This window comes from Phodopus roborovskii, unplaced genomic scaffold (assembly GCF_943737965.1).
Source record: "Phodopus roborovskii unplaced genomic scaffold, PHOROB, whole genome shotgun sequence".
Classification (NCBI taxonomy): Eukaryota; Metazoa; Chordata; class Mammalia; order Rodentia; family Cricetidae; genus Phodopus; species Phodopus roborovskii.
In genome coordinates, this window is record NW_026126434.1 from 22,465,001 (window position 1) to 22,476,585 (window position 11,585).

Here is an 11,585-nt window from a genome sequence, read left to right on the forward strand (position 1 = left end):
CCCCCTCTGGGCTCTCCGCTTGGGGCTGGGGTTAAAGGGGTATGCCTCTCCATCTTTAAACCGCTCTCACTGGTAGGTACCTGGTTCCAGCTAGTGGATGTGAGCAGAGCCTGATGGACAAGTCTCTGTTCAATTTTGTTCGGGAGGTGGGCGCCCGCTCTGCTGCCCCAGGCGGCGGTTCTGTAGCAGCGGCTGTTGCAGCCATGGTGAGCACCTGAGGTGACCCACTGAGGGCAGAACCATGGCAGGACCCAGGCCAGGGGCGGGGTTCATCATGGGGGATTCTGGAGTGTGGGACTCAGGGGGACTCGGTAGTGGGGAACTCTGCTGGGTGAGACACCAGAGTTCATCCCCCTGTACTTGGGGTTCCCCGCTGGACTCTGGCCCAGGGTGGCCAGGATCCCGGGAGGCCCCCACAGCTTGCTCCTTACCAGGGTGCAGCTCTGGCCTCCATGGTGGGACAGATGACCTACGGGCGGCGCCAGTTCGATCACCTGGACTCCACCATGCGGCGCCTGATCCCACCCTTCCATGCGGCCTCTGCCCAGCTGATCCCATTGGTGGATGCTGATGCCCAGGCCTTTGCTGTCTATTTGGTAAGCACGAGGAATTGAGGAATTGCCAGACGTAGGCTTGCTAGCCATAGTAGCCATTGGAGCCAGGGGCAGGGCACTGGGAAGGTGGCATGATCTGCCACTATTCTAGGAGCCCCTACTTTCAGCAAACTTGAGGGTTCAGGCCTGGAGAGCATGGTACTTGCCCCAGGGAAGGGAATTTAAGAGGGTAGGACCCTAGAATGGGGGATCCTGGAGGAATAGTGGCTGGCAATTTGAAGAAAAGAGCAGACACTTCCCACAACTAGCCAGCCAGGATCTTGGCTTCCAGGCCAGAGATGTGTGAGAGCAGAACCCCAGATTCTAGAGACCTTGAATGAAGTAAGCCTATTGTCTGTAGGTCATCTGGCCCACTGTGGAGGTCAGCACTGTACTCTTGTGAGGGGCAAACTACAGCTGCCCCTCCCCCTGCCACTCCAACAGGCCAGATCTCCGAGGAGGTCATAGAAACCTTAACAGGACAAATGTGGAGATTAGGGACTTAGACTAGAAAGAACCTCTCAGCCATAAGATGACAGGAACCACAGGGAGAGTTTGGAGGTAGAAAAACAATCTTGAAAGATAATTACAGGTTGTGGGCAGACGAGAGGACATGGCAAGGATGCAGGGCCAGACTCTGAAAAGATGAAAGAAATGATTACAAGTGAGAGATACACATACACAGAGACAGAGAGAAACACACATAAAATTAGCACAGTGACTGGCACACACAGTGATAGACATGCACAGACAGGAAGATACAGAGAGGTAGAGACAGAGAGATAAGAACAGAGTGACAGAGACATGTGAACACACAGACAGGTGGAGACAGACACACACACAGACACAGGCAGGGATATAAAGACAAAGAGAGGCAGAGGCATTTAAAGAGAAACGTTAGTTTAGATATAAATATTAGAAATTCAGAGACAAATCTAACATTGGGGATTAGAAGTAAGAAATAATCTGGGTGTTATGGGGCACGCCTTTAATCTCAGAGCTTGGGAGGCAGAGGCAGGCGTATCTCTGTGAGTCTGAGCCCAGCCTGGTTACAAGAGCTAATTCCAGGATAGGCTCCAAAGCCACAGAGAAACCCTGTATCGAAATAAGATGACTGCTTAAAAGAAAAGAAAAGAAAAAATTAAAAAACAAAAGAAAAAAAAAACAGCTATAAGAGAAAGTAAGATAAATGAAAATTAACTGAAGGTAACAAAGAAAACAGACAATAAACATCAAAAGCATATGAGAAGATACAAAATAATAATATAAAATGAAGTTTGTGTAATGTTGAGTTTTTGGAAATAAATGGACAAATAAACAAGGAAAGAGCCACTAAGTACTTAGGAAGTTTATAGAAGCAAAATGCTAGGTATGTACTTTTCTCATTGAAACAATAAAACATAACAATAACAAAAATAATACAACATAAAAACAATAAAAATGAAAACATGATAAGAACTAACTTAGGAAATAGAACTGGTTATGTGGGATGTAGCGGGGAAGTCACAGCAAAGACAAGAAGCTAAATCCAGAGCCACATTCCCTGTGCTTGAGGACAGGCACCTGTCAGGACAGAGTGACATGTAAGCTGGGGACAGTAGTATCTGCTTAGCCTCTGCTGTCACTCCTGGCTGATGGAAGGGCCACTGTTAATGATTTTCTGGTAGAGATCTAGGCGTATACACCAGACAATAGTGGGCACACCCCAGCCAGATTCTGTCTGCCCTATCCAATCCTGCAAGATTGAAGGGGGTTGTGGGAGGCTGGGGCATACAGCACTTACTACACACAGAGTCCCTCCCTGTAAAACCTCACCTGCAGCCATTTAGGGAAAAGGCCAGGTCTACAGATGGCCAGGGTCAAGGGATGTGGCACCATGGCAGAGAAGGCCTTAGAGCTTCTGGCATCACTGTGTAGACTGGACATGGTAAAGCTGTTTGTATTATTTTAAATTGGAGTTGACTCTGAGAACCTGGTTCTGTGGGGAGGACAATGGGAAGAGTTCAGGGGCCTTTAAGGCTCTTGGTGTCTTTTTCTAGAAGCAAGGTCCTCAGAAAATGCCACTCACCTGTCTTCTCCAGGTGGCCTGGGAGACCTGTGACACCCAGACCCAGGTGCCAAGGCCTATAGACCACAGACAGCAACAGAAACATCATCCCCAAAAGAGGTGTCCTTGTCTGTAGCACATGCATTTCAGTAGGAAATTCCCATGCTAGAGGCCCTGGATAAGTGCTGTCCATGCTGCCATGTCCCAGGACACCGTCCTCCTCGATGCCATTCCAGCATGGCCAAGGGACACAGCCAGTTCCTCATGGTTACTCACCATGTGTGTTTTGGTCATTTTTTTCCTACAGGAGGCAATAAAGCTGCCTAAGAACACACCAGAAGAGAGGGACAGGTGAGCACAGTATTGGCCAAGTGGTCTTGCTGGACCCTCTCGGCCATGGGGTCTCAGTGTCTGGGGAGTTGGCACAGGCTCACCATGGGCAGTGAGTGATCTTTTTGTCACTCCTGTATCTGTGTGCTCAGCCTTTGGGAAGGGACTGTGCTGGTTGGGGTGAGAATGCACTCTGCCCTCCAACTTACATATCACCCCCTGGGTTCTAGGCGTGCATGTGCTCTGCAGGAGGGGCTGAGACAGGCAGTTGCTGTGCCCCTGAAACTGGCAGAGACTGTGTCCCAGCTATGGCCAGTGCTGAAGGAGCTGGCCCTATGTGGGAACCTGGCCTGCTTGTCTGACCTGCAGGTATGAGGGTGACAGGGAGTCATAACAGCTCAGGGTGACATCTACATTTTTGTTCAATGTTGTCCCTCAATTAACAGCAACTTAGGTGTCTTCAGAGTTTCTAGTTACAGATCACCACTCCACATACTGGGAAATACCTGAGACAGCCTGTGCAAGTAGACATCACTCATGGGTGTCCTGTGTGGGGGGATGGGACAAAACAGTCATGGCCTATGACCCCTCCAACTAACCTAGGAACCCTACAATATGCAGTATATTTCTGTGTATGGTCCAGAGGCCCCAGAGAAGCGGTCCTCTCTACTGGGAGTGGCTCTAGTTCACAGACAAACAGTTGGTGAGGGCAGGTTCAGAGGGATTGATGGCATACCTTCTACCTTCACAGCCTCTCAGAACCACATCTTCCAATTAGTAGTGGATTCCTTTTCCAAGGACAGGTCTCAGACCAAAATAACCATGTGAGTCTGACCTCTGTGGGTAGGGTCAGGCTTATTGGTATGAAGAATGCAGGTCCCTGCATGGAGCCCTTGCCTGTCAACCCATAGGATAGGTCAGCTTGCTCAGTATTGACATGAGGGTTGAGATTTTCAAAAGGCACAGAGGCATTGTGGGTCCAGAACTAGCCCCTTTCACTGGTGTCTCTTCAGGTGGCAGTCAAGGCCTTGGAGACAGGTGTGTTTGGCGCATACTTCAATGTGCTCATCAACTTGAAGGACATGACTGATGATGATGCATTTAAACAGAAGGTGGGAAGGGGGGAGACTCGATGCCAGGCCCCACCCCAGGGTCTGTCATGTCTGCTGTGGGCAGGGATGATTCTTGCTGGTCCCTGAAGGAATAGGCCTTTCCTGTCTCTACAGGAGCCATGGGTATAGGGTGACCAGGCGTCTGCAGGCATCTTTAACATTTTCCTTCCCATGGGTCCAAACCTGGCTAGAAGATGAAAAGTTGCTAAATAGTATCCCAGTGCCCACACCACCTTCCCTGATGTCACAGTAGAACTGAAGGCTTGGTCACTCCAGGCTGTGGACCCCCAAGCACCAACACCCCAGGGAATGGAAAAACAATTGCTTTAAGAGAGGAACTGAACCTCAGCACTCATAACAGCTGCATGGCAATTTTATTGTATTATTTTATTGTATTATTGTATTATTGAGGTAAAATTCACAGCACATACAAATTGCTATATTAAAGTATAGAACTCAGTAGAGTTTTTGCACATTCACAGTGTTGCATAGCCATCGCTCTAGCAAGTTCCAGGGACATTTTTATTGTTCTGAAGGAACTCTCTGTCAATTAGCAGACACACTATTCCCTGCCCAAGCTCTGGCAGCCATTCTTAAGCATGTTTCTTAGATATTTGTGACAATTTTGAAAGGGCTTTTTTTAGGGGCTCAGTCCTTAAATAGAATGCTAGCAATTGGGCATTTTTGGTGTCTAGTCCCTCCCTGATCAACTTCAGACAGTGTGAACTATGTGAAACCCGCCCCTCTGGGTCTTATGGACACAGCTCTACCCTCAGCAGTCTGGGGAGAAGTAAAAGAAATGGGATGGAAATCTGTGGAGGGTTAGTGGGTATGGCTGTCACCAAAGCCCTCCATCCCCCCATACACACCCAGGAGATGACCCCAGTCACTGTAAGGTGGGTATGTCATGGGGAGGTGGCAGTAGGAGCCTGGGATTTTTTTTCTGTCAGGAGAGGCAGGCCACAGCAAGCATGGAGATAGTAGGGTGACATATCCCTCTGTCTGTCAGATGCACCATCGAATCTCCAGCCTTCTGCAGGAAGCCAAGACCCAGGCTGCACTGGTGCTGGCTAGCCTAGAAGCCCGGAAGGAGTGAAGAGATCCCCCCCCAACCCTGCACATCATGGATGGTCCAACTTCCAGTGTTCCTTAGCTATCTTAAGTGACCTAAGCTTTACTTGGAGGGAGGACTCAGGCATGATGACATCAGCAGTGTCATGTTGGGGCTCTACACACAGCTGTCTGTGTTGGATCAGAAGATGCAATGGAGGTGGTTTTGGGGTAGGGAGTAGGGCCTAACTGAGGGTGGTCTCCTGCATTCAGCCCAACACACCCTGTTATCTGCGGCTTCTAGTAAATTCTGAACACAAACCTGCCTGGTGTGCTTGGGTTTGGGGGCAAGGCCAAGGGCTGAGACTGGGATTGGAAGCAGGGTTAGGGTTATGAGCAATGAAGTGAAAGTCTCAGCCTCAGGGTTTCCAGAGCTCTAGGATGCTCTGAACACTGGGTTCATTGCTGTTCTTTTAGGATCCCCATGGCTGTGATGAGACGCCATGACCAAAAAGCAAGTTGGGGAGGACAGGGTTTATTTGGCTTACACTTCCACATCACTGCTCATCCCTGAAGGAAGCCAGGACAAGAACTCAAACAGGACGGGATCCTGGAGGCAGGAGCTGATGCAGAGGCCATGAAGGAGTACGGTTTACTGGCTTGCTTAGCCTGCTTTCTTAGAGAACCCAGGACCACCAGCCCAGGGAAGGCTCCACACCCACAATAGGCTGGGCCCTCCCACGTCAACCACTAATTAAGAAAATGCCATACAGCTGGTTCTTATGGAGGCCTTTTCTCAATCGACACGCCCTCCTTTCTGATGACTCTAGCCTGTGTCAAGTTGACACCATAGCAGCCAGCATAGCCATGTAGCAAGGGACAGAGACTGTAGTGCTGCAAGCCCTCACACTAGGGAATGTCTGGCTCCTGAGGACTGTAAGGGCGTTCTCTCCCTTCACTAGACAGTCTAGACTCCTAGCTTCCATGCCACCTTCACAGGGGCTCACCCCATCCTCCATCCCCACTTCTCCACTTCTCGTCTCTTTTTCCATTACAAAAAACAAAACAAAACAAACAAACAAAAAAAAACCAAAAACCAAAACAAACCATCCCAATGACTTTCAGATTTGCCATTCCATGAACAATCTCCCAAGTATGGCTGTACTTGTCAACAAAGTATATAAAAAGAAAACAGCTTGCAGTACACTCTTCTTAAGCGAGGCAGAAAATCTAAATGCATTTTAGGACAGATTTGCTATCTGAAAATTTAAGCCATTTGTTTCCTGGAAGAGACATCAACCAGGGGGTGACATCAACATGACTGGACACTGGCCTGTGTTGCAGGCAAAGGGGTGGAATCCTTCAGTTCCCACAAATTAGATGGAACTTGTCAATGTGCTTGTGAGGGGCCCAGTTCTGGTGAAGGGCCTGGCTAACTTGTATATAACAAATGCCTGTGCTTCTGCCAGAGATAGAACAAGGATGACTCCAGGACTTTGCCCCTTGCTGTTCTGAAGATCGTTGCTTAAATTGATTCTATTTGTCCTTCGCAGTAGCAACCTGGGTTCCAGGTGTGTATGTGTGTGTGTAAGTCTTGAGTTCCTGAACTCACACCTATGTAACACTAGTAGGCTGGAGGCTGCATGACCCTAGCTTTGGAAGAGCTAGGCTGAACAAGCTGATGTGGCACTGGTGCAGGAGCATCACTCTCTTCTGAGGCTCAGGATTCCATAGACCTTCAGTGGTGAGGGTCATTGGTCAGAGCTCTGTGTAGAAAGCTTTCCATGGTCATCATGCAGAAGCATGCCATGGCTATGCTTGCAAGTGGGGTGGGAATACAGAGGCTGTTATATTGCTCTATCCATGGGATTTTCATGGCTGTCTGAACTGCTAGTCTCAAACTGAGTCTGGCCCAGGTGTTGGACCCTAATTCTGGGGTCCTGATGGGCCGATGGGAGAGCCCTATGACACAAACACCAAAACCAGGAGATGCAACAAGCAAGAGGTGTTTATTGAACGAGTGCACTTGAGTGTCAGCAATCTCAGGGAAAGCTGCACACCCCCCAAAGGGTTCAGGCTCTCTTTTTATAGAGAAAGACCGCAATCAGCATATATGCATGGGGCACAAGGTGATTGATTACAAAGTATAATCTCATGTTTGAGTGATCACTCAATAAGAACGACCTGTTCTTATTCAAAGGATAAACCATAGAATGACTTGGAAAGTCCCCAGACTGTCTGTTGGCCAGGAGTGACCCACACAGGGCTGTTTATCTAGAATCATTTGTTCCAGGGCTGGGGGCCTATTTCCTTGTTGTGGGCCAAGACCTGTGAGAAACTTTTTTCATACTCTGGCTTTCTCTTGGTTGTATTTAACAAGATCAGTCTAACATGACCACTAGCCCCCTCACCATAGTAACTTTCTTGTTTTCATAATATCTGTTCTCTTCCTCCCATGTCAACGTTCATTCTTTATGATTTTCTATATTCCGCTTGCAAGAATTATTCTCCTGCCCCTTTCCTATATCCTTGCTCTGCAAACTAAAATCCTTCACAGGATTGGGGAAGGGGCAGATGACAGGTAGGATTCTGTATTCTTCCCCTGATATCCAAGGACATCGAGGACAGAGAAGGTTAGTAACTAATCCCATCCAGTCCCCCAACCCAGGGTAAAGCTTCCTTTAACCCTTCCTCAGGCAGAAAGGAGATTCTGCTAGGAGTCCTGGACTCAGGTCCCTAACCCTAGTCATATCCCCAGCACTGTAACCCGGAAATGGAGTGGCAACCCAGAGAGGCTGCAAGACAGCAGAGCGGTTGGTTAAAACTCTTCCCTTCAGTATGTATATCACAGGGGTGCATAGGAGGAGTAGTTGGGTGTTATTTTCATGAAGAGGTATCCTGCTTAGCTTGTCTACAAGAGTCACCTGGGAAGTCTTAGCTGAGGAATGCTGAGATCTGATTGGTCTGTGGTCGTATCTGTGGGGAATTGCCTTGATTTTTGATTGATGTAAGAAGACCCTGACCACTGTGGGTAGTGCCACCCTGTGCAGGTGGTCTTGGGTTGTATAAGAAAGCTGGCAAGGCATGAACCAGAGGGTATGAACTAATAAATAGCATTCCTTTATGGTTGATCTCCTTCCTGCTCCAACCTCCCTCAATGATGGATTGTGAGATCAAAATGTAAGCCAAGCATATTCTTTTTTGTTGGTGTTTCATCATAGGAGGGAAAACTAGAATCTAGAACAGTGGCTATGATGGACCCAAAGTAGGGTGGGAGATGGGCCATTCCCACCATGGAGAGAGGCCTAGGATGGTATTGTCTAGCATAGTGTGGTGTAGGATTCTGGGAACATCTGAAAATGCTCCTGTCTACCTTTTGGGGGTGGGGGTTAGAGACTGGCTACTACTGATTCCACTGATATGCAGATTCTTGGACACATAGAAGTCTAAAAGCACATAAGCAAGGGGCCATCAGAAGGACCACAGCAGTGAGAAAATCGTAGTTGGTAATATTTGTGAGGGGTTTTCTTGGGGGGGGATATCAGAGAGGAGATGTTGGTGAGGGGAAGGTGATGGGGAGAAGATCCTGATGAGGGGAGAGTAGTGAGAGGATTCTGATAAGGAAAGGGAGTGATGGGGACTTAGTAAGGAGATGGTACTGAGGGAAGGTGGTAATTGGAGTCATGACTGGAAGGTGCATAGGGGAAGGGCATGAGGAGATGGTGTTGAAGGAGGGTAATTGTAAGAGGAAGGCAGTGAAGGGAAACTGGTAGAAGGATGTTAAAATGTTGATGTGTGTATGGCTGTCATGGAATGTTAACAGTAGAGGTCAGGAGATGTAGGTGAGGGGAGACTGCAGTAAGAATGTTGGGAAGGGTACAATGTTATGTTGGTAAAGGGATATTTGCAAGGGGACTGTGGTATAGATACATTGGGTAGGGGATGTTGGTGAGGGGGGCTTTGGTACCATTTACTGGTGTGGAATGGCTGTTGAAGGGACACTGGTGAATTGAAAGAAAATGGGAGTGGATCTCAAAGGGAATGACACTATTAGGAGGTGTTGTTTTGTAAGAGTGAGTATGGCTTTATTGGAGGAAGTATGCTACTGTGGAGGTGGGCTTTAAGATCTCATGTATGCTCAAGCTATGCCCAGTATCTTAGTTCACTTCCTATTGCCTGCCAATTAAGATGGAGGATTCTCAGGTCCAGTACCATGCCTGCCTGCATGCCTCCATGTTCCACCATGATGATAATGGACTAAACCTATGAAACTGTAAGTTTCTACCTTAGTTAAATGTTTTCCTTTATAAGAGTTGTTATGGTCATGGTGTCTTCACAGCAATAGAAACCCTTAGATAGAACCCTTTTCCATATCACCAATGTATGAAAGTCCCTTCTGGGAGACTGGCTTTCATACCACCCTGGGTCTGAAGCTGCAGGAACTGGTGTCTCAGAGAAGGGTGCCCATTTCCTCTGAGAGATTCTGGTTATAGTCCTGTGGTCTACACTCTGGACAGTGGAGGGGGCCCTCTAGGTTTTCCCCCATTCCTAGCTTGCAGATTTATTAATGAAATGTGTAATAGTCTTGGGTTAACTCTCTGATTGTGGGGCTTATTTGCAGATGGGTTTATTACATTGTATGCTTCTTTGTAGGGAGACAGAGTTAAGGTTAGAGCCTTTCTGCTGCAGGCTGTGTAGCCAGATGGCAGAGTGTCAAGGAGTAGATGTCTGACAGTTACAGCACGGATGCTTATCTTTAAACACATGTTGACTTCCAAAGCTCTGTACTTTGGAGTATAGCTCTACATGGAAAGAAGGTCTTTGCAAATGTCACCCATTGCAAAGAGGTTTTACTGGAGTATGGAGGGCCTCAGTCCAATGAGATGAGTATCCTTTTTAAAAGGGCAATCTGGAGAAAAGCAGGTAGCTAGGAGATACCGGTAATTTCTCAGTGGCTGTAGGCTGTGGAGCAGCTGCCTGAGAAGGACATTGCCAAGTTTTGCAGTACCACAACTGAGATCCATTTCTTGCAAAGCATAAGTTATTATGAAACACTAAAATGTAGCCAAGAGCACTAGTAAGAGCCATGTGAGTATAAACATTTTTTAAAGTAAGCGTTTTATGTGTACACAAAGGCTAAGTGTTCATCAAATAAAAAATAAGGTGCCTGATGAAGATAAACCAAAAGAAGTGGGAAGGGTCCACCAAACGCACAAAAATCTGAAAAAGGAAGATGACACCAACTGTCCCCCAGAGGGAGATGTTCGCTGCTCATACGGGAATGCAGCAGGATATGGTGGCTTTTGATAACCATATTCAAACAAGTTCAAAGACATCACGTCCTTGTCCTTAGGTTGGAGCAGGCAGACTTTCCGAGGCAGAGTGAGTGAGAATGGGCAAGTTTGGAGAGCAGGAGTACATGGCTTGATGCCAGGATTCCACTAAAGCAACCCACATCTGAAGTGGAATTAGTGGCTGTTGATTAAAACAGCAGGTTTTAGATCTTCAATACCAGAAATAGTGGTAAAATTAGCCCCAAGACCTGCACAACTAATTAGAGCTTGTTACTGTTATGAGGGGAGAGCCAGTGGAAAACTCAAGGAGTCCATACCAGTTTATTTAATCCAGCTTTTGGGAATGAAATCCTATGTCCCCAGAGCTGGAAAATTTTCCCCTACATCTGTGTAAAATACTGAAAAGTACAACAGTCTTTCCTATCATCCCCTGTTGAAGAGGCACAGTAAAAATTTATTCAATTTTGAAAAAAATAGGAAAGGGTGAGTTTGGACTGATGAACGAAGGACCACTGTGGTTCTTCCCACTGCCAAAGACAAGGGGAGTGTGCCAGCTTGGAGCTAGGCCCGAGACCTAGGATAAATCCTCCACGGTGTAGGAAGAAGGCCCAGCCCTACCCACTTCACACCTGGGCTTCTGGCATCCATGTCTATGAACCCATGCGTTCTTTTGTCTTTTCTCCTCTTTTTCCTGTGCTAGGTTCAAACCCAGGGTCTCATGAACACCAGACAAGCCTCTGTCTGAAGTGTACCATAACCCAAGATCATAAACTCTAGGCTACTCAAGCCCATGCTAAGTTATGTAGAACAGCACCCACCTGTCCTGGAGAACCCACGGTTCTCTGTGGAGCCTCCAGGAGTGTAAGTGTGGAAGGCGCACAGGGTATGAGCAAGCCCACATCACCCAACTGAAGTAAGACTGACTTTTGATAGCCATTTGTCTTGTCCACCTACAGTCCATTAATTATATGTCTTTCCATGAGTATCTCATTCAAGCAATGAACGGGGTAGTCTGAGAGCACTTTGCCCTGACTGGGGACTAAGAGACAGCTCACAATCCCAGGGTGGCAATTTTAGCCGAGAACTCTCTGTCCATGTTGAGGCTTTGCTGAATACTCACTAGTGACGCTGTAGACAGTTGGTACCTTTTGGAAGTCCC

At 47.5% G+C, this 11,585-nt stretch overlaps 1 protein-coding gene across 1 annotated transcript in view; it reads left to right on the forward strand.

The window, feature by feature from the left end:
- The window catches only part of Ftcd (formimidoyltransferase cyclodeaminase), a 12,829-nt gene extending 7,393 nt beyond the window's left edge, over positions 1 to 5,436 (forward strand). Inside the window, exons 9-14 of the mRNA XM_051186953.1 lie at positions 77 to 206; positions 435 to 596; positions 2,948 to 2,991; positions 3,201 to 3,339; positions 3,984 to 4,082; positions 5,092 to 5,436. Coding sequence (XP_051042910.1) covers positions 77 to 206; positions 435 to 596; positions 2,948 to 2,991; positions 3,201 to 3,339; positions 3,984 to 4,082; positions 5,092 to 5,178 — 661 coding nt within the window. The 3' untranslated portion in view covers positions 5,179 to 5,436. The remainder of the gene's footprint in view (positions 1 to 76; positions 207 to 434; positions 597 to 2,947; positions 2,992 to 3,200; positions 3,340 to 3,983; positions 4,083 to 5,091) is intronic.
- Positions 5,437 to 11,585: the final 6,149 nt, after the last annotated feature.